Raw genomic sequence first — 22,856 nt, 5'->3', positions numbered from 1 at the left:
TTAGTGATGCCTCACTGCTATAAGGGCATGTGTAGTCAGTCTCTATATGCTACCCACTGCATGTAAGTGTAACATAGATCTTCGTCACTCTTTTACATTCCTTATTCTAGACCTACTGGGTCAAATTAATCCTGTAATTGAACTTCCAGACACTCTCCTCAGTTCCAAATCCAATTTGGCACTGTAGATTGGAGACTCTAATATTCAAGCACAGATAGTTGAACACAGCTGCCATAACCCAACTGCCATGGATGGAACCTTCTGATTCCAATATTCCAGCCTCTGGCAGTTGAAATCCAACCACCAAACCACCCCGTGTATTCTATAACCTTCTGATGGAATAGATTTTTTTTTTTACAGTGACAGCAATGCATAAAATCTAACCTGGATCCTAACCCGTGCTTCCAGTTAATGGAACATCTACATATCCTTTGGGAAATTTTCTATGCCCTGCAATTGGTAACAAGTCAATCAGTAAGTACTAGTGCACCAGACAGTAAATATTGATGTTTAGGGTTTCCACTTCTCACATTCGTCATCTGAAAAGATGTCTGTCCCCTTCTCCTTCTTTGAGTTTGTTATTAAAGCAATCTTCATCAGAATTTCCCCAGATCCATTCAATGGTTTTCTAGCTTAAAAATAATTCTCCACATTAAATATCACAAAACATATCTCCAAAATAAGCAGTATACATTTTCTGTTATGGTTAAACAATATCCACTCTTGCTATGTAATTTATCCTGTAGTTAATAATCTACTGATCATTAAGTAGACAGTATCATCTTTTGAGGAATTATGAGGAATATATACAGGAACCCACTCTGAGACTTTCCTTAGGATTTCAGTTAAATCAGCAAAGTCACTAGAGAGATGGAGAAGTCTCTTGTGGAATTACTACTTGAGTCCAATTTCTGTGATTCACAGTTCACTCCCTGTAAAATTATCTTATTTCCCCATTTCTTATGAAGTAAAGACTTATGAAGTAATTCAGGATTCATTATATTTGAATTTGTATAATACTTCCCTTGTAATGATAGAATTCCTCCACATAGTATTAAACTTACTCAGTTTCACTGCTTATTATTACTGAGTATAATTGTCCCAATGATTTTATTAAGCTTTCACATTTTGGTTTTGCCTAGACACTTACCAGGTAAATGGCCCTTTTGCTAGGTGTTGTATAAACATCCTGTCAATCTCTGTCCTGAAGAGCTGACAATTTAATACATAATAGAACCCTTACCCCCTCAATTCTCCTGTGAGTTGTTTGCAGACTATGCTGTGAGGAATAGCTTCTGAAATAAAAATATTCTGGGACCCCTCACTTAATCTTACATCCAAGGACTGAGCAAAAGGTCTTGAGGGTATTAAAATATCCTTTCTGATTGCATAAGAGAAATGTATAATATATTATTTTAGCTTTTAACCAGCCCTTTTTTCTGAAAGCCCTGAAATGCTTATTCTGTTTAAAAAAAAATATTTCTATTTTATAGAAAGAGAAAACAAAGCACAGAAAGGTGAAGTGATTTGACAAGGGTCACACACACACATAGAGGATTCAGGAATGCTGGGTCTTAATATGGGGAGCTACAAAAGTATATTCTGTGCCTCTGAGAGCTTATGGGTATGGTATAAAAAGGTGCAAGTGAGAAAAAGAAACGTTATAGTTTTAAAGGTAAAAAAATCTAAGAATACAAACTCACTACTAAACAAGGATGGCTCTGCTTTCTATTTTCAGATGTGGGAGGACAATCACATTTCAAAGGCAGAAGCTATTTTACAATAATTTTAGTTGTATTGGATATAAAAGGACTGAAGGATTGTTTTTTTCCATCCCTTGGCATCTTGTGTACTTCACACTAGTGTAGTATAATGTGCTCTTATTTTGATTTGTTAGCACTTTACAGATGTGACAACACAAATATTTTTTTTCTCACTTCTCTTCATGCTTCTCCTGAGCTGTAAATTCATTAATCTAGATATAGCAAAAGACAATGATGGAATCTATACAAACATGACCATTATTATAATTTTTAGTTTGTATGCATTAGGGATGTAAGCGACTAGTCAACTAGTGACTCGACTAGTTACTTCCCTCGGTTAAGTTAGTTCTTTTATTTCCTTTAGTAACTGCTGGTTATTATAAATCCTAGCATTTCTCTTTCCATCCTAGCCTCCTCTTGAGGTGCTAAGCCTAATTAGAGTAATCTGTACTTAATTAAACTTCAACTGGAGGGCTATGTCTAGGACTCACCCTAAAACTGTTCTTATTTCAATTAAACCTCCAAGCCAGGGAAGAACTTTTCTCTCTGGATTGTCTGGTGCCTTTTGGGTATCTCATGCCAGCAAAAGACTAAGAGCCTGAAAACTTTGCATCCTGACTAGACTTCCTTTTGGGTGCAAATTCTTTGCTTCTACATTCTTCTCTTCCATGGAAAATTACTTGGTTAGACCTTACTAATCAGGGTGGTCACAGGTCTTCCTAAGACCACCCACTGCTTAGATTTAAAGGACAAAGGAAGCTGTTTACAGGTGATCACCCCATCATTGATATATCTGAGCATTGGAAACACCCTGATGGCTTTCATTTACTCATTTAAAACCATAAACTATTCTCTACCCTATATCTCTAATTTTACATAAAAGAGTGATACATACACCAAAATAAGATATACAGATTCAGCAGATTGTGACAGTAAATTGATGGGTTACATGAAGCAGTGTCTCCAAAGCATCTTCAAGTTAGGCATATTTGTATCCATAAAATAATTTCATAAAGCATGGGGGAGGTCCATCACAGTATTTAGCATAGAAATGCTGATCACATCCTGCATAAAAGCTTTTCCAAAACATGTTGTTAGCCAAATTTGTAGAGCTGTGCATGGATACAAATGTCTACATGCAGATGTGGATATCCATGGATAATCATTGTTGGTATCTGCTTATTTGTAAGGCTCTGCTCCCAAGAGACTCTGCAGTTAGCAAGAGGAGTGTGGTCTAATCACTCAAGGGAGCCAGATTCGTGCAGTAGCACTATCATCCACAGTCCAGCCCCCTCTTGTCTGGGTCCTACAGTCCCTCTGGGGGCAGGGCTGAGAGTGATGCAGCTGCATGTTCGGGGGGAGCTGCTGTTGTGGGACACTGGACCATGCTTACCTCTGTTGGCTGCAGTGTGCCTTGGGAGCAGAGCCTTGTAGATCAGCAGATATTGATGTCTATCCACGGATATCAGCATGTGCAGGTAGACATTTGCATCCACACAAGATTCTGCAAATATGCAAATAGCTGTTTCCATTTGTTCCTATTGTTGTCAACAAGATAAAACTGTGTTGATGCAAAATAGAAATTATAATGAAAGATTTTGTATAAAAAATATGAAGGGTAAGAAATTCAATAGGCAGATGAGGCAAGGCTTGTCAGAAGTCTCAATCAATGATAAGTCTAAAGCTATGTCCACACTAGCACTTATGTCAGTAAAAACCACCCGATTGAACAACATAAGTTTGACAGTAAAAATGCTCATGTGCACAGACACTCTCCTGCTGACATAGCTACTAACACTCATTGAACTGATTTATTATGTTGACAGGAGAGCTCTCCCCCATCAGCATAACATGGCTACATGAGAACTTTTATAGAAGCACAGCTGAATCAGTACAACTTGTAAGTGTAAACATAATCTAAGGCATAGTAACCTTCCTTGGAAAGATGTGGGATGCAACTTTAATTGCAATCACTGAACCTCCTAACTGGGAAAAATATAAATCTAGGGGCAGTGAAGCCTTTCCAAAAGTGGGGGATTAGGGACCCATACCCTTGAGAAGCCTTGTCCCACCCTTTCTTCCAATAAAAGGCCCCTTTTATTCTCCCCAAATCCCCTCCTCTTCCCCCATAGGCTTTATCCCCTTGCCAAGCCAGCAGCTTAGATGGGGCTAGGGACCCTTCTCCAATCCAGGGTGCAGTAGGGCAAAAAGCAGTCCCCTGCCTGTATTCCCTTCTTTGAGGTATCAAAGCTCCCCACACCTGTCCAGGCAGCTTTTATCCCAAATCAGAACTGCTGAGGTGCAAGGCCTCAAGTCAAAGCCCAGCGACTGTTAGACTATGTGGGCAGTTGTGGGGAGCTGGCCTGCATCACAACTGCCCAGGCTCTTGGGCTGGGCCCTTTCAGCTGATGGCTTGGCTGGGGAATGGGATTTTGCGGGGGGGGGGGGGGGAAGAAGAGGAGAATGGGTGGAGTCCCATGACAAAAAATGAATGGGCCAGGCCCATCCACTTTTAAAATATGGGAGAACCATGGTTCCTTGGCTCTCCCTCTTCTGGTGCCCCTACACCAGTGGTCTCCAACCTTTTCACACCGAAGATCACTTTTTAAATGTTAGAACAAGCCAAGATCTACTGCCCCATCCTTCCCCCAAGACCCTACCCCTTCCTTGAAGACCTGCCCTCTCCGTTTTCCTCATCTCCATCATTTGCTATACCTAGCCCTTACACATTCTCAGGATACAGCTACACTGCCGCTTTTTTTTATTCTTCTGTAGGAAAAGGTTTTTCCAACATTTGGACTGTCTAGACTGGGCCAAATGTCAGAAAAAAACCTTCTTTTGGAAGCCCCCTTATTCCTCGTGGAATGAGGAACACAGGGGTTACCAAAAGAGCATGTTTGTTCTTCTGCTAAAAAAAAGCAGAAGAACAAACGCTTCCCTGGACGCAGAAGAGTTTTTCCTGGGATACCTCTGGAATCCTGGAAAAGCTCCTGCAGTCTAGCCATACCCGCACTGGGTTGAGACAGGAGGTGCGGGCTCTGGGGTGGGAATGAGGAATTTGGGTGTGGGAAGGGGTGAGAGGTGCACACTCTGGGAGGGAATTTGGATGCAAGAGGAGGTGGTGAATGGGATGCTGACTCAGGGAGGGGGTTCCAGGCTGGAGAGTGTTGGGGTCAGGTGGAGATTGGGGTATTGAGCAAGCCACAGGCTTGTGGATGTGAGGGTGCAGGTTGGGGCACGTGAGGGGCTCAGGGCAGAGAGGTTGAGAGAATGATGGGCTCAAGTCACATATTTGTGGTGTGTGGCTGGTGCAGGAGTGTTGTGGCAGAAGACTGAGGATGTGGGGGTGCAGGCATTTGGGGATGTGAGAGGCTCAGGACAGGGTTCCAGTGTATGACAGGCTCGGATCTAGGGTCTGGGAGGGGGGTGGGAGGTGGAGGAGTGTTATGATGTTGTAGCCAGATATGGGTTTGGCCCCAATTGGGGGTTTATTGGCCAGCCTTAATTATTAAATCAAATATTATGTCAAACACAAAAAGTTTCAGCATTGTCTTTATTTATGAGAGGGGCGGGGAACCTGTTTTGAGTTAAGAGTCACGGACCCACAGGAAAGTCAGTTGGGGCCACTGAAGTGAGATGCAAAAAAATAACTCCTCCAAACCCCCTTTTGCCTCACTAATGTAGCTCCCAACTGTGCTAGTGGGAGCAGGGAATATGGTACTGGGGAAGGGTGCTACTGGGTGCTGGGGCAGGGTGCCAGTGGGGACAGGGTGCTGGTGTGGGGACAGGGTGCCAGTGGGGGCAGGAGACAGGGTGCTGGGTCAGGGGACAGGGTACCAGTGGGTGCTGGAGCTGGGTGCCAGTGGGAGCGGGGGACAGGGTTCTGCAGCAGGGGACAGGGTGCCAGTGGGGACAGGGGACAGGGTGTTGGTCGGGACAGGGAGTTTCAAGCATGTGCCTCCCCAGGGACTTCTAACCCCTCCACTACCTCCTCCTGTAACATCCCCCCTGCAGAGGAGGGAAGCTCCAGCGTGTGCCTCCTCCCAGGACTCCTCCCCCGCCCTGCAGAGGAGGGAAGCCCTGGATACCACCTCCCCCCCAGAGGAAAGCACCAGTGCGTGTCTCCTTTGGGGACTTCTACCCCCTCCACCATCACCCACCGCAGAGGAGGGAAGCCCCAGTGCGTGCCTCTTCTGGGGACTCCTACCCCCCCGTGCAGCAAGTCCCTGGCGTGCCACAGACCTGGGTTGCGATATCATGCCAGCTGTTTGGGGGAGGGGGAGCAGCCAGCGAACTTACTGAAACCCTGGAAGTGGTGCGCAGCTGCCGGACTTCCTTCTATCCCGCAGAAAGCCGGCACTACCTCCATTGTCACTGGAGGTAGGTAGGGGGGCTTCTTGGGGGAGGGGAGAAATTGCGGGGCCCCGAACACCTCATGATCCACTGGTTGAGCCCTCCCAATCGACCAGTCAATCGCAATTGATGGGTTGGTGACCATGGTTCTACTCTGATCTGGTTTGTCAGAGCCATTGAAGTGTCCAAAGGCAGTGAAATATTTAAAGATTTAGTTTTTCATTTCCATCCGAGCTAAGATTCCTGACAGGTAGTCTATAATTTATAGGGAAAGAAAAAGAGTTTAAGTACTTGAATTTAGCAAAATTTATTCTGTTTAACAGGAAATAGATTTTCCCGTGAGCTCAACAAGAATAAAATTAATTCTTTTCGCACACAACCTGAGTAAACACAGCATGGACAACTTCCATGACTCTATCATCATGAGTTGTGAAATATTAGGTATTTTTCTTAAAGCTCCAGTTTTTACTGTTAAGTAAACATGGACAGGATGTAGCATCTTGTGGGCATAATTGTTCTATAAATAATTTTACCAACATTAACAAAAATGGATTAATTGTAGCTCATCTCCCATGACCACACCTGCCTCATGACAATATACTGTAAATATATTCACTATTTTGTTTTATTTTTGCAAAGGAACATTGCATTTGTTGTACCAAGAGTCTACCTTATCTAGTATCCTGGTTGAAAGTGGTCAGTATCTGACACTTCAGAAGAAGGTGCAATCACTCCCCCCAGAGGAATAATCTGCCCAGCGGGGAAGAGCTTCCTAACTCTAATCAGTTAGGGTGTGTCTACACATCACCGTAACTTAAAATAAGATACACAATTTGCGTAGCTCAAATTGATTATCTTATTTTGATGCTATTTCAAAATAGTATATTTTGTCATTTGGTGCTGTCTATACAGTGCCAAATTTTGAAATAACCCACTATTTTGAAACCTCCCTTTCTCCTGGTAGAATGAGGTTTACAGGGACATTGGAATAGCTTGCCTGAAATAACGGGCTTGCTGTGAAGATGTGGGATAGCTATTTCTTGACACTCTGGTATCCTAAAATAGCATTTCAGTGTAGCTGTACCCTTAATGGTTAACCTGTATTCTGAAGCATGAGGGTTTAATATCACCTAAAAATTTTTTATCCTATCTAATGCAAGTGTGCATGTTTTAACTATTGATAAAAATGTCCAATTCTGTTTTTGTTCAAGTTTTGACTAATTATTATACAAAGCGAAGAAAATATTATTTTACTGGTAAAATATTTTTAAAATTAAACACAACAAATCCTCTATGCAAATTTTTAATTGATACAATGAACCATAAAACCTCATTATGAAATGTCAATAATTCTGTCTCATTAGAGATTTAAAAAAAGTCAAAAAACAACACTGGAAGTCTACAGACTTAGACTTTGATATTTCTTGAAACATTTTACTTCCAGACTTTTAGTAACATGTACCCTTGTTTGTTTTTTGGGGGGTGGGAGAAGTGGAATCAACCATTACTAGCAACCCCAGGAGTAAAAATTATGCTTCTGCAATCTTTTGATGTTGATTCTGCATGAAGCAGGGAAAGCCACAGCTGCCCCAGTTCATGTGCCATACATGACAGAAGCCCTAGTTTCTTTGAATGCGTGTGTTTAATATCTTCCTTGGTGTATTTGTTTGCTACTCCAAGAATGCCAGGTTAAAGTCATCTGAAAAAAAATTAAAGAGATTCCCCCATTCTGCCCTTCCCCATGTTTGTGGTATATTATTGATGGACTTTTTGTAACAGGAACTTATTTATTTAATTGGTTGATAGCGTTGTTTCTAATGATTCTCTAATCACAGATATTTATCTTGTACTCAACTACTATGGCCCCAGTTCTGCAAAGTTTTACCCATATGCTTAACTTTAATCATTGTATTCCTAGTTTAAAGTTAAGGCTGTGAATACAGCTACAGGATTGGAGTCTTAAAGTAGCAAATGAATAACATGCATTTTGATAATAAACATCACAACATGCATCTGACGAAGTGGGTCTTTGCCCACGAAAGCTTATGCTCCTACACTTCAGTTAGTCTATAAGGTGCCACAGGACTCCTCGTCGCTTTTGCAGATTCAGACTAACACGGCTACCCCTCTGATACTGATCACAACATCTCACAACTCTTCATGTACTCATCCACATAACATTTCTATGGGTGAAAATGAATTATCATTTTAATTTTACAGATAGGAGCTTTTGAAACGGAACTGAGCCAGAAATCCCCACAGGTATTTAGGTGTCTAATTCCAAAGAAATCAATGGGTGTTAGGCATCCTCAAAGGTAATTAGAAACCTAATTCTCAGTTATTTAAGTGGAGGTTGGATGCAGAGCCAAAACTAAGGTTTTCTGCGTCTGGAGCAAGCTACTAAACTGCCCCCTCCTCATCCCCCCAAAATTATAAAATTCTTGATGTTTTGTATTAATTTTATTAATTGCACATGTTGTTAATTGCACATATATTGAGATTTAAAATAGATGATAGTAAAGATATAAATGAAATACTATTTTAACATTCTAATTTTTAATTTTGCGCTCCTAAATGTACTGTGCCTGGGGTGAGTGCCCCACTTGCCCCACCTTTGTTATGGCTCTGGTTGGATGCCTACATTACTTTGAGATGTGGGCTTGAGGGACTTGCCCCAGTGTCACACAAGAAGTCTGTGGTAGATCCTAGAATTAAATCTGGGTCTCCTGATTTCTAATCCACATCTGAACAGTCTTTTCTCTGTCCATTTGCCATGGTTCATTGAGTCTTCAGTCTTTCTAATGAGACTGTCACCAAGGCCTATGATGTTGGCTTTGTGATGTTAGATTAAAATATTGTGCAAAACATATTAAAACAGTGTTAATTAACTGACTATGTATGTGGAATGGCTAAACGGTTAGGCTACGTCTACATTGGCAAGATTTTGCGCACATACTTTTAACACAAAGAGTTTTTGCGTTAAAGTATTTGCGCAAGAGAGAGTCTACACTAGCATGTGCTTTTGCGCAAGAGATGTGCTTTTGCGCAAAAGTATCCATGCCAGTGTAGATGCTCTCTTGTGCAAGAAAGCTCCGATGGCCATTTTAGCAATCGGGCTTTCTTGCACAAGAAATTCATGTTGCCTGTCTACACTGGCCTCTTGCGCAAGAACCATTGCGCAAGAGGGCTTATTCTTGAGCGGGAGCATCATAGTTCTTGGCAAGAAGCACTGATTTCACACATTAGAATGTCAGTGTTCTTGCGCAAGAACTCCCCGCCAGTGTAGACAGGCAGCATGTTTTTGCGCAAAAGCGGGTGCATTTGCGCAAAATCATGCCAATGTAGACAAACCTGAGAGTGGTGGTGGTCTGTTATATAAAAGTGCACAGAAATAATAAAGCTATTGCCAGGGCTCACCGAACTATAGCGAGTCCCGCTTGCCAGCCACGCTGTCCAGCGATCTGTGCATGCGCAGATCATCCGAACCCGGCTCCTCCGGGTTGCAATCTACTCACCACGGGCGAGTAGAATGCATTATTTGTCGAGCCCTGGCTATTGCAACTAATTTTCTAGTCTAAATCTATTTAATTGGTCTGGGAACAAAGCTATGCTGAAATACAATTTGATGTCTACTTGTGAAATTTCTGTTGGCTTTTAAACTGTTGTGATATTGTTTAGACTCCTTACCCTTTAGTATCTTTTCTTCTGTTTGTTAAAGGTTAAGCATTTGTTAAGAAATGTAATTTAAGAAATTTGTAATTCCTCAGTGGACAATAGTGTGGATACCTGGAATCTTATAAAAATGTCTACCTTGTTTTAGGAAAAACTTAAAAAACAACCAATAGTCTGGTAGCACTTTAAAGAATAACAAAACATGTAGATGGTATCATGAGCTTTCATGTGTACAACCCACAGCTCATGATACCATCTACATGTTTTGTTAGTCTTTAAAGTGCTACCAGACTGACTATTGGCTGTTTTTTAAGTTTTTCCTGTTACAAACTAACTTGGCTACCTCTCTGTACCTTGTTTTACACAGAACTCCTTCTCCACACTGTCATCTGATTATAACATTTGATCTTAAGCAACCCAATCCAGTTTTGAACTGGTGATTATCAGAGGTGAAAAAAAAGTGTTTTCCCTACCAGTTCTCCTAGAGCAGAGGAACCTCAAAGGCTGCATGGATCATAAGTTTGTTTATGTGAAATGGAACCTTTTAGCACTACTTGAAATTCAAATCTAGCTTTGTTCAATAGTACTTGAAAGATGTTTGCCCGAGACAGCTGTTTAATAGCCCATAATAAATAATGTATTACATAAGGAACTTGTTTAAATATATTTAAAAAGGAATTTTAATATCATAAAAGCATTTTAATAAAGCCAGTTAAGAACTAAAAACAATAGATGATACCCAGTAGAACTCTTCAAATAAAACCCATCTTTTTTATTCTGAAATTATCTTTCCTGGTAACAGATTACAAGCTCCAGTATAAATTTTATTAAATCCGCTTCCAAAAGATAAACCATGCTGTGTTCTAAGATCTATAGAACTGTAAACTGGTATCTATTTTTGAAAAAAGTGCCCATACGAAAGAAAACTTTTACTGCAATTCATTTTAGAATAAAAGTGAGTACTGCAGCTTGTTGCTTTTTACACTCACTTATTTTCTATTACCACTGATCATCTCTTAGAAAGCAAACTTTTGGGGAGACAGTCATGGGGTGACCTTGTTTTATAGAGCTTTAGACTTTCTGAGTAAATGTTTTAGGTGCATTTCACATTTTTGTATATGTAACAAGTTGTATGTGCATGTCTTATTGTCCTGCACCCTGCTAATGCCTTATCTGCACGTTTATCTTCACGTGTTTATCATGCATGTTCCTATATATGTCATACATCCTCCTGCCAATGCTTTGTCTGCAAGTTTATCTTCATGTGTCTAACACTCATATTCTTATATATGTGTCATGCATCCTTGGTAAGTGTGTGATTTGGGGCATCTTTTTATACCTCTTTTGAGCTTGTGTAGGGATAGCTCTGTCTTCTGTATGTATTCATAGCTGCATCGGTGCTGTGCATATCTGTATTGTGTGTCTCTCTTGCTTATATGCTTGCAGGTCCTTGTATGTGCATATTCTGTGCTTAAGCATATCTGCACACCTACGAATGTCTTTAAGTATCTTGTGTGCCTGTGTGTGTGTTTGCATATCTCTGTGTTAGCTTGTGTACTTTATGTTCTTCTCATATTACAGAGCGGCCGCTGCTGTCTCCAGCCTCTTCCAACTCCAGCATTCCAGTTCTCATAACAAACAGCTCAGTGAATCAGCGCCTGCGTGCAAAGCCTGCTGCACACTCGTGACCTAACAACAACACAGCAATATGAGCAGCCAGGCGGCGGCGGCGGCAGCGGCTGCAGCGATCTTGCGCTGGGTGCAATCTGGTTCCCCCAACCCTCCCCTCTGCAGCCGCCGCCTCCCCCGGGCCTCCCCCCCCTTCCCCGAACGCGATCGGCAACAATGTTTACGTTCCGGGGATTATGACGCCTGCGCCCCACTCCACACTCAGTGCTTGAAAATGGTTCCTTAGGACTTTGCAAAACGCATCGACTCCCCCACCCCTTCCCTCCCCCTTCCCCAAAAAAGTGCTGGTGCAAAATTGCAAAACTTTAGAGAGACCTGGATGGCTCTTGTTTTTCTTCCTCCCCATTTGAGCCAAAAAATGCTGTACAGGAACTGTTGACAATTAAGTGATGAAACTCTCCAAAAAAATGGAGGCAGAGAAAGACTCTGGAAGAAGATTGGTGTGTAGCTGGCTTCTGTCTATTTCCTATTTGTACATTTTAATTGATTTTGTTTAATTATTTGCAAAGGGAGAAATGCATGTAAAATGTAGACAGCAGAACTACTTACTTTGCAAGAGATCATCTTAAACACTTGGGAAGGGGGTGGTATTTAAGTGAGGGGAAGGTGTGGGTGGCACAATACTCTTTTCTGTTGGTAAAGGATTGTGCTGATGAAGTGTGTGTTTTTCTAGGGCTGGCTGCTGGGGGTGTGTGTGTTAAAATATACGCGTAGAGAGGGAGATCTGGACTGTAAAGTGCTTGGAAATGAGCAAACCCAATGGAGGTAGCTGATTTTACAATATTTGGTTCCCCAAAGAGAGCTAGCTTTGCGCACAGCCAGCCCTCCCTTTTGCAGGCGGGTGTTTTCATGCGGAGTGTGTTGTGTGTCTGAACGTGCAGTTTGCCTGGTGTGTCTGCCGAAGAACCAAGGGCTGCTGTTAACAAGTTACAAGCTGGCTCCGGGGAAGCAGCAACAGCAGCACAGTCCTCTACTGCTGTTTTTAACGGGGCCTATTCCATACACACCTCTCACAGTGCATTTAACTCATTCCTGCCCTTTCCCCCCAGAATCTCTCCTCTCACTTTTTTGTCCCTTAAACTGCACAGCCTGCGATTGAACCGAAATAATGTGGATCGTTGCGGGGTGGGGGGACGCAAATAAATCGTAATGTTACATAATGCGACTTGTTTTTAAAACGTGGCTTCCGGTGTGACTATGGAAACACTTGGATTATGAAAATAATGCAACTTGATTAGCGTGAATCGGGGTAAAGGGTAATTTTGTGCGAGATTATGTAGGTATAACTCACACAAATAGTAGTAACATGATCGGAGACACTGTTAACACGCAAACGCCGACTCTCCGCTGTTCGCTCGTTTACGGTCTTGCGAAGTGCAGCAGCTCTGGGCTTTGTGAGTTAGCCAGTGATTTGTGTAAATTTCTTCACTTGTTTCCTATCCCTTCCCTCCTCCCCCGAAAAAAAGAAAACAAACCCAAAACTAGTTCAAAGGTTTCCTGCAGCCAGGCACCTGTTACTTCGGGAGAGTTCGGTGTCATAAATGGTAAGGGGGTGGAGATTCTTCTGTACTCAAGCTCACGTTGTATAAAGTATTGTGAATTTTGCAGCCTATCCAAATATTCCCAGAGTCCACTTTCCACCCTGGTCTGTATAATCTGCTTTGTTTTTTAGCGATCTATTGGTAGAAGGAGATACGATGAGAATGAGGACCTCTCGGACGTGGAGGAAATTGTCTGCATCAGGAGTTTTAATTTGGAGGAAAAATTAAAGAGTCGGAAGTATCATGGGGATTTCGTGCGTGCCATGGAAGGGAAAGGTAAATGCCTGGTAGTCTCACGATGAACACGTTTGTTGGGAGTGGAATGGACTGGTACCTCTTTTTTGCTGTGATACTCTAGAGAAGCTGGTGGTGTCTCCACGTGCAGTTTGTGGTTTGTTTCGTATTTCCCGCCTGCATCCCCCATTTCAGGGAATCCGGTGACGAATCCAGGCCGAGCAGCAGGGGAGGGGGCAGAGGAATGGGAGTTGCACACTGGGGCCCTAGCTTGGATCTAGCCAGGAAATAAACACATGTATGCGTTTCTTTGAGCATTGTTTCTGTAGCTAGAGGTGAGTACGGGCGTTGGGACTCCTCACATCATTTCCATGTAACCTGTGCACAGATGTGCAACTTTTTGCTTTGACAATGACAATGTCCGTAGATGTAGCTTGTAGAGAAACCCCAGTATCCTCCCCCTCCCCCAGCTTGTCACTGTGATGACCCGGTTCAGCTTCCCATATGTAAGGAATCAGGTTCGTGGAAGAGAGACGCAGAAAAACCCCAGCCCTCAGGCAGCCTCATGGTGATTTTGGTTTCTCCCTCTCCGCCCCCTATTGAATCGCAAGGTCCCATTTGCTTCCAGTTTCAAGGGATGCAATTGATTATCCTGTTAGCTAGCTTTGAGGTTCTAGAGTAAGTAATTTCTCTGTGGTTATATCGTATATTAAATTACAGCAGCCCCTCAAGACTCCCTGGATTTACTTATGTGATATAGCTACAAAGTAATTGAAGCCAGCCAATGCAGCTAACAGCTTGCTTGCTTGCTGGGAAGGGATATGGAGGGGATTGGTTTATTGTGGGGGAGGGGAGGTGGAGAGTGGATTGAGAGGTGCTATTGCAAATCAACTTTTTTTACTATGCTGTTACTGAAATTGACATCAAATTCCCCATCTCTTCCAAAATCCATCTTTATTGGAGATGCTTTTGAACCAGTTATCTTTGTAATTTCCAATTATCTTTGGCTGTATTCCTTATCATATGGCAACAATAATAGAACTACTAATTTAATTTAGAATATTTTCTTTTCCCAAACCTTATCCTTTTATGGACACTATTTCATTCTAAAACAAAATAGCCACTTTATATGGTGAGGGAAATGTCTGAATTCTTAACATTAATTATTTTATGATGAAGACTCTTCCAACACCTGTTCTTTAGCTCTAAAAAATGCCTAGTAATTTTCCAGTGGAGAAATAGCTTTTACTTTTCTTTCCCAAATTCTTAACTTTTTAACTATATTGCAGTCCATTATATCCCTTGCTTAGCAGCTTTGAGTCTTTTGAGTAGCTTTTCCTCTTCCCATTTTCATTTTTGCCTCTATTTTTTCTATAAGTCAAGTATAGACTGTAACCAAGGCAAATATATTAAACGTGATGATCATGCTGCTCACAGTAGAAATACCAAGCTATGTGAACACATGGGATTGGTTGAATATTCTTGATCATCTACTTCCTTGTTTTTATTTTTCATGGTAGCATTTGGTTCCTGGCCAGAAGTGGGGTTTGGAGACTTGCTTCAGAGGTGCAGGGTGGGTTTTGTCCCGAACAAGCTACTTACCATTGCTACTTATTCACTTGCGTTATATGCTATGTATCTGCTGACTGCTTTCTGAACTAATGAATCTTTGACTCTCTTCACCCTGCTCAGATTTTGTGTGTTGAATATAGAGTGCCCCGCTCAAAAGTATTTTTTGTTTTAATTTGTTACTAAAGCCAAATTAATTTTTTTAGTATTAATGTATAAAGTAGTAAATTATGATATTATTGCTAAAGAATAAATACTTTGTCTCTTCTATTAGTTAACTGAAAAATTGATTACAGAAGCTGTATTTTGACTGTTTTAAAAACAAGTGTAATCATTAAAAATATTAGAAAAATACTAAGCTCAACAATGGTTTAATTTGACAGCTCTAGGTTGGGATGCTTTATGCACACTTCTTGTCATTGCTAATTTAATAAAAGAGTAAAAGTGTTACAAAAAGGAGATTAAGAAACAAATAGAAAGGAGAAATTAGAATTTGTTTCTTTCACCCCCTTCCAGTTGTTTTGATAGTAAACAGACACAAAAGGTATAAGTCTGAGAGTATCGACTACATTGACTATGCGATTAGTCAGTTCAATTAGTCAACTATTCAATATTTAACATCCCTATCTCATACATGGAAGGAGGATTACAGATCACAAGTAGGTGTTACGTATCTGGTCACTTCAAGATTTGATTTCACTTGTATGGATGCAGAGTGCAAATAGACTATAGACTTTCAGAAGCCCTTCCTGTCCTTCTCTGATCAATGCTTGTCACTTTTACATTAATCCCTGAATCACAGGTATCCTTGTTTCAGGTATGATATTTTAAACCATTGCATGTAAAGCATTACAAGTAAACATTATTTCACTCTGTGGATTAAGTTGATGTGACACTGTTCACTGTACAGAGCACCATATTTATGTCCAATATTCTAGTTATTCGGGTAATAAATTAATATCTATTAAAATGTCTTTGTTCTCAATCACCTTAACTGTGTCATAAATTACATTAAAATTTTGATGTTATGAGCTCCATAGTGCAGACACACACTTGCATAACTTTACATATGCTTAATTTTATAAATGGAAGAGCTCTTTGTAGCTCCAAAGCTTGTCTTTCTTACCAAAAGAAGTTGGTCCAGGAAAAGGTATTATTTCACCCACACTGTATTCTGGGACTGACATGGCTACAACAACTTTTTCACTGAATCACATCATCATTGTTTCTGATAATGATGTTTAAACCATTGCATTTTAAAGTAGGGATGTGAAAGATTAACTGGTTCTGGTAAACCAGTGGGTGCTGGAGCAGCTCTCTGTCTGTGCACAGCAGAGCCTTGAACATTGCTGGCAGGGGTGCCACTCCAGCCCCCTGCTGGCCTTCTTTTAATCATTTAACCAGTTAACTATCACATTTAACCAGTTGACCAAATACATGGGATTTTACATCCTTATTTTAAACCATTTCATGTAAACATTAACAGTACAGCTTAATCCTCAGAATGAATTAATAATGTGATACTGTTCAAACAACCGAATTTGTGTCCAACATTCTAGCTATTTTGGTATTAAAATAATATATATATAAAAGAGATTCATTCGCTCTCAATCACCTTAACTGTGTCAGAAATAACACTAGAATATTAACATTATGAGCCCCATAGTGCAGGCTTAACTTTACAAATGTTTAATTTTATGAATGGAAGAGCTATATGTAGCTCCAAAGCTTGTTTTTCTTATTGACGGAAATTGATCCAGCAAAAGGTATTACAACAGGGACAGTTTGGTGAAGTATTCTGGGACTGACATGACTACAATAAAACTGCATATAGAATCATAGAATCATAGAATAATAGGACTGGAAGGGACCTCGAGAGGTCGAGTCCAGCCCCCCGCCCTCAAGGCAGGATCAAGCTCCGTCTACACCATCCCTGACAGATGTCTATCTAACCTGTTCTTAAATATCTCCAGAGAGGGAGATTCCACCACCTCCCTTGGCAATTTATTCCAATATTTGACCACCCTGACAGTTAGGAATTTTTTCCTAATGTCCAATCTAAACCTCCCCTGCTGCACTTTAAGCCCATTACTCCTTGTCCTGTCCTCAGAAACCAAGAGGAACAAATTTTCTCCTTCCTCCTTGTGACACCCTTTTAGATATTTGAAAACCGCTATCATGTCCCCCCTTAATCTTCTTTTTTCCAAACTAAACAAGCCCAGTTCATGAAGCCTGGCTTCATAGGTCATGTTCTCTAGACCTTTAATCATTCTTGTCGCTCTTCTCTGTACCCTTTCCAATTTCTCCACATCTTTCTTACTTTACAAATGTAAGTAGTCCCATTGAGCTCAGTGGGAGTATTAATTTGTAAAGTACAATATATATATCTGTAGGTTCAGAGCATTACACTGTACTCCCCAAAAGCCCAAGAGAAACAGTATATTTCTTACAACCCACATATATAGTTTTATTATTATATTTGTGCTGTATATGCCAGGCTTCTTAATATTTACTGGGGAATTTACTGAATTTACTGTTAATTCAGCATTTTATCATAATCTGGGCATCTCAAGCTAGAACCTTAATTGAGAAGTGCAGAATACATTCTCCTTTATGTGCATCTGTGAATAGGAAAAACAGCAGCTTCTGCTTTTGATCAAAAATGTTCACTCTCTTTGCAGTTTTCCTTAAGTGGTAATGAGCTTTTATTGTTGCGGAAATTAAAACGGTGATCCTTGAAAAAAAAATCTAGCATGAAGTGAGTATTATTGTAATTGATTACATTTTTTATTCAACTATTCAAACAGATTTTACTTTTGAGTATGTGCAAAGAGAAGCTCTCAGGTTTCCTCTTCTCTTCAGAAGTAAGGATGGACTGGGAATTAAGTAAGTTACAACAAAATTTTACTTCTGAGTAAATGTTTAAAAAATTATAACTTTGCATTTCTATATGATGTTTCATCTGAGAATCTCAATGCTTTTAGTGCATTTTAGGTCTCACCACACATGGAAGGATGATAGGAGGGTTTAATATTTTAATTTACATATGAGCAGATTAAGGTGGTGAAAGGTGAAGTAGCTACAATGAGATTGTACACTCTCTCAGAGTCAGTGACAAAGATGGAAACAGAACCTAAGGGTTCCGGCTCCTATTCTGTGCTCTAATAACAGAAAACGCAGTCCTCCAATTTTGACTTTTACCCACAGCATAAACAAGCTGTCAGATGCATTGCAGAATGTGATGAAGTCCTAAGATTGAAAGAATGCAGTATGGTTTTCAGCTCCCAGGTGGAGTTTGCAAAGAAAGTGGTTAAGGAAAATATCTTTTGGATTCTCAACTGGATTTGAATATTTTTGGGAGAAAATACTCAGGAAGTTCCATATAACATTTGTAGATGATTTCTGAGTTGATTTTTTTCTTACTTTAATGATTACTAGGGGACCGTGCCCCCTGCTCACTATGCTCACCAATCCCCTCTCTCTGGGGGTAGACAGCCCCTGCTCTCCTGCCAACCTCTGGGAAGGGCCAGGCCAAGGTATAACAGCCCCACCTGTTCCCCCCGCCCCCCGTTCCCCAGCCGCAGGGCCAAGGCTGGGCCACTCCTGGCTCTACTTCCACTTGGCCATTGGGGAGGGCTAAGCCCTGGCCTCTCTCTTCCCCCTCTCTCCTTCCCCGGTATGGGGCAGTGCCAAGACTGGGCCTTCCTTGGCTCTCTCCAGTCCCGTTTTCCTCCTAGCAACCTGTATTTCATTTTGATTCCCCTGACTCCATTCCTACACTCACCATCCTCCCTAACCCCTGCACCACTCCACCTCACACTGTCTATCCCTTCTCCCACCATCTTTCTCCATTCCTATATCCCCTCCTTCCCTAACCCATATCCCTGCCTCCATTCCTTTATCCAGGAGAGCGTGGCCCCCAAGTGCTGTGGCTGAGCGGCACAGAGCAAAGCCGCCCAGCCCATGTTTGGGCCAGGCAAGCGGTGGATGGGGCCCAAAGGCAGGTTGACACTGCTTCAGGAGGCATGTGGAGATGGAGCTCCCAGGAAAGCACTCCTGAGCCAGGGGCCTGGCTTGGATCACTGGCACACTCTGGAGCTGTTCACTCAGGGGGGAGACTTGCCAGGAGGCCTCCAAGCACTGTGGCCAGACCAGGTGACAGAGCAGAGCCGTGTGATGTGTGTAGGCTGTGCAGGCTGTGGGCAGGGCACAGAGGCAAGCAGGGGCTGGTTCAGGGGGCACGTGGGGATGGATACAACTCACTGCCCCCCATTTCATTGATTGGTCATGTGGTCAGGGCTGGTATGCAGAGTGATGTGATGAAGTCACTCTATCATCCCACAGGTAAAGTTTTTTTTATCAAGATAGCTTCCCCAATTATCACCTCTAATACCATTAACTCACAAACATCCCACTCTCCCCACCTCTAATATCATCAGTTCACAGACACTTACCTTCCTTCCTTTCCCCCCCCCCCTGCATCCTTCTCCTGTTCTGAAATGTGATTTGTCCTTTTCATATGTGTTCATTTTTTTTAATTGTATCCTTTGGTATATATGGTTGTGACTATTTTCTTCCATTATTTGATCTGAGGAAGTGGGTCTGGCCCACGAAAGCTCATCATCTAATAAACCATCTTGTTAGTCTTTAAAGTGCTACATTGTCCTGCATTTTGCTTCAGCTACCCCAGACTAACACGGCTACATTTCTATCACTAGATCAAAGGGAAGGCGCACATATGCTTCAGTCTGCTGTGATGAGCTTAAATAGTCTCCAATAGCTAGACTTCACTAGCCAGTTTCTTTCACTGTTATCAGTTGCTGATAAGAGTCTCTTCTGTTTTCTAGTGGGTATGCACTTGGCTAACTAATGCTCTATTTATTCTGTTTCCCTCTACCACAGCACTAAGCACATCATGTATGCAGTTTCTTCCAATAAATAGAATTCACAGCCAGAAGCTGTCAGAGCAAAGAACTGGGACTAGATTTTAAAAGAGATTAGGCAATTTTTGATGAGTAAAACAGGGACTAATCAAATCTGATAGATTAGGGCCTATATGATCCCCTGGAGGGGTCCAGAAGGGAATCCCCACTTGATAGCTGGTCAAGAGTATTGATTTGCTTCTTATGGGAAATTCCAGGTTCTAATAATTTTTATTAAAATGTGCATTGATTCACGTCAGCTAGAACTAGAATTTATTGAAGGAAGTATGGGATTGACAGCCTCTTTGTCAAAAGAATGTTAGAAATGCAACTTACATTTGTTCCCAGTGCTAGGAGTAAGATACATAAATACTTTTTGTTATGTTACATTATTCCACAGAATATAAAATATTTCCATATAATCTAAATTTGCTTTTATAAGTATATATGTTTCTTTTTTACAAGAGTAGTTGGTATTTAATGTGTGTGTAAATATAATGTAATATGTGATCATATACATATGCATTGTGAGAATTTTTGCTTACAAAAAGGCTAAACCAGGCTTCCACAGCCATCTTAATTCTGGCATTTTCTATTTTTAAAGTGCTCAACTTTGCAGTCTTAGTACTCTTTATTCTGTGTGTGTGTGTGTGTGTGTGTGTGTGTGTAATTTCCTAGGTTTTTTACAAAAAACAGTAACAGAAATTCCATCAGGTGGCATTATGTTGATATGGGTCCATTGTGCTTATAAGAAGTACGTGGGATCTTTTTCAGGGCAATACACCATTGAAAATACAACATAAAAAGCAGCATATGCATATGCACACACATAGGTCCTGCAGATGATATAATTACCAGTCTGTCATGGCTCAAGTAAGTCTTACTGGCTAGGGAAGATTGAGTGAGGAGTCAGGGTTCATTGATTGAAATTTGAGGTTCCACTGTGGCTTCGCTTGAAGGAGTCTAATGGCAAGAGCACCTTTTCTTATACGTAAGTGGTGAGGAGTCCTGTGGCACATTATAGACTAACTGAAGTGTAAGAGCATAAGCTTTCATGGGCAGAGACCCACTTCGTCAGATGCACTTTCTTTGCCCATGAAAGCTTAAGCTCCTACACTTCGGTTAGTCTATAAGGTGCCACAGGACTCCTCGTCGCTTTTGCAGATTCAGACTAACACGGCTACCCCTCTGATACTTTTCTTATACATGTAAGTTCCCATTGGCAGGGCTCGACAAATAATACAATCTACTCGCCCATGGCTGCTAGACTTCAGCCGCATGCCCCATTCATTTGTGGTGCGCATGCACAGTACGGGGCTGGTGAGCAGTTTTCGCCGCTGTTCGTCAAGCCCTGCCCATTGGAGTATGTGGGTTTTACAGTGTCATGCTGCAGTCCTTGATGTGTTTATTCTTAGGATATTTCCCCCACAGTTATCCTTTGATGTCATCTGAAGAATTGGGTTGCAGCCAGGAAAGCTCAGGATACCATCTACATGTTTTGTTAGTCTTTAAAGTGCTATCAGATTATTTGCTGTTTTTCCAGACTAACTCGGCTACCCCCTGAAGCTTTTGATGTGTATGGTCAGGCTTCATTTATCTTTTGTTTGTGGTCTCACCTTTGGGAGTGTCTGCCTATTTCCCAGGCTTGACTATTCTGCTAACTTCATCTTCCTTCATCCAGCCTCAGGCACCATGGATGTTCTCTCCTCATCTCCAAGTATCTCAAGTCTTCTTGACCATTTGGATCTTCCTGGTGACTTTCTCACACATTCTTCACTTAACCCCAAACAATGTACGGAGCATTCCAAGCAAAGGATTACATAGTTACTAGAAGAGAACAACTTAGTTTGCAGTGCAGACATTGTCCAATCATGAGAAATAGAAGAATACAGATCTCATGAGCAAATCATTATACATAAAACATATTCCATACCATCACTAAAATAATACATTTTTGCTACAGCTCTCATCATGATTAGAACCTTTATATCATGGTGGGGAACCTCAGGCCCAGGGGCCGGAGGCTGCCTACAGCTCACTTGGATCTTGCTCCTGAGGCTCAGGGTCCCTCCCAGCATTGGGGAGTCTGCCCTGGCACTCCAGCCCCCCTGCTGCCCTACCACATTGCTGGCGCACACAGAATCTGTAAGGCTTGGCCCATGTAGGCTCTGGTGTGTGAGGGGAATATGGAGAGTGTTTTTCTCCTTCTCAATCAAGGGCTTTTTTGCTTTTCACTTACGTGTGGCCCCCGACTGATTTTTTTTTTTTTTTTTTTTTTTTGTGGGTCAGCAGCCCCCAACCTGAAAAAGATTTCCCATCCCTGCTTTAAGTCCATCACAGACCTCTGCCACTTTAGCTATTAAACTAATTTATAGCAGTAGTAGGTTGTCATTCTTTATGTAGACAAACTACAGGACTATGTAGCACTTTAAAGACTAACAAGATGGTTTATTAGATGATGAGCTTTCGTGGGCCAGACCCACTTCCTCAGATCAAATAATGGAAGAAAATAGTCACAACCATATATACCAAAGGATACAATTTAAAAAAAATGAAATGTTCCCCTTCCCCACCTCTAATATCATTAACTCACTGGCATTCACCTTCCTTTCCCCCCCCCCCATCCCCCTTCTGTTCTGAAAAGTGATTTGTCCTTTTCATGTGTGTTCATTTTTTTTTAATTGTATCCTTTGGTATATATGGTTGTGACTATTTTCTTCCATTATTTGATCTGAGGAAGTGGGTCTGGCCCACGAAAGCTCATCATCTAATAAACCATCTTGTTAGTCTTTAAAGTGCTACATAGTCCTGTATTTTGTTTCAGCTACACCAGACTAACACGGTTACATCTCTATCACTATTTATGTAGACAGGCATTTTAGATGAGGATTGGACATTTCACCTTGGGTTTCACAGGTATTTGCTGTATTCAGAGGAATGGTGAGAGAGAAGAATTTTGGGTTGCAGTCCATGCACTGGAGTGGAGTGTGCTATGGTAGAGACTTCTTGTCCACTTCCTTAGGTGAGACGCCTTCTGCCCTGTTGCCTCCAACCTGTACCTGTTCTGTCCGTTTTCCATTTCTGGCTCCTCATTCTTTTTCAGAAACCTCCCG

At 41.5% G+C, this 22,856-nt stretch overlaps 1 protein-coding gene and 1 non-coding gene across 11 annotated transcripts in view; one reads left to right on the top strand and one right to left on the bottom strand.

Annotated features, from left to right (window-relative positions):
* The first annotated feature begins 349 nt into the window (after nucleotides 1-349).
* The window catches only part of KDM2B (lysine demethylase 2B), a 219,159-nt gene continuing 196,652 nt past the window's right edge, over nucleotides 350-22,856 (top strand). Inside the window, exons 1-3 of one of the 10 annotated variants that reach the window (XM_075898614.1) lie at nucleotides 350-474; nucleotides 13,150-13,294; nucleotides 17,629-17,707. In XM_075898614.1, the coding sequence (XP_075754729.1) occupies nucleotides 412-474; nucleotides 13,150-13,294; nucleotides 17,629-17,707 (287 nt within the window). In that variant the 5' untranslated portion in view covers nucleotides 350-411. Of the gene's footprint in view, nucleotides 475-11,318; nucleotides 11,918-11,965; nucleotides 12,243-12,280; nucleotides 13,022-13,149; nucleotides 13,295-17,626; nucleotides 17,708-22,856 lie in introns of those variants that run through there. The other 9 variants (XM_025177937.2, XM_075898620.1, XM_075898615.1 and 6 more) reach the window with 9 other exon arrangements.
* Nucleotides 7,595-7,741, bottom strand: LOC112543542 (U11 spliceosomal RNA). Its single transcript, XR_003086764.2, has one exon. It is a non-coding gene; the product is annotated as a U11 spliceosomal RNA (small nuclear RNA).

The sequence above is a fragment of the Pelodiscus sinensis genome, chromosome 15, assembly GCF_049634645.1.
Source record: "Pelodiscus sinensis isolate JC-2024 chromosome 15, ASM4963464v1, whole genome shotgun sequence".
NCBI classification, from domain to species: Eukaryota; Metazoa; Chordata; order Testudines; family Trionychidae; genus Pelodiscus; species Pelodiscus sinensis.
This window is presented reverse-complemented; position numbering and strand designations above follow the sequence as displayed.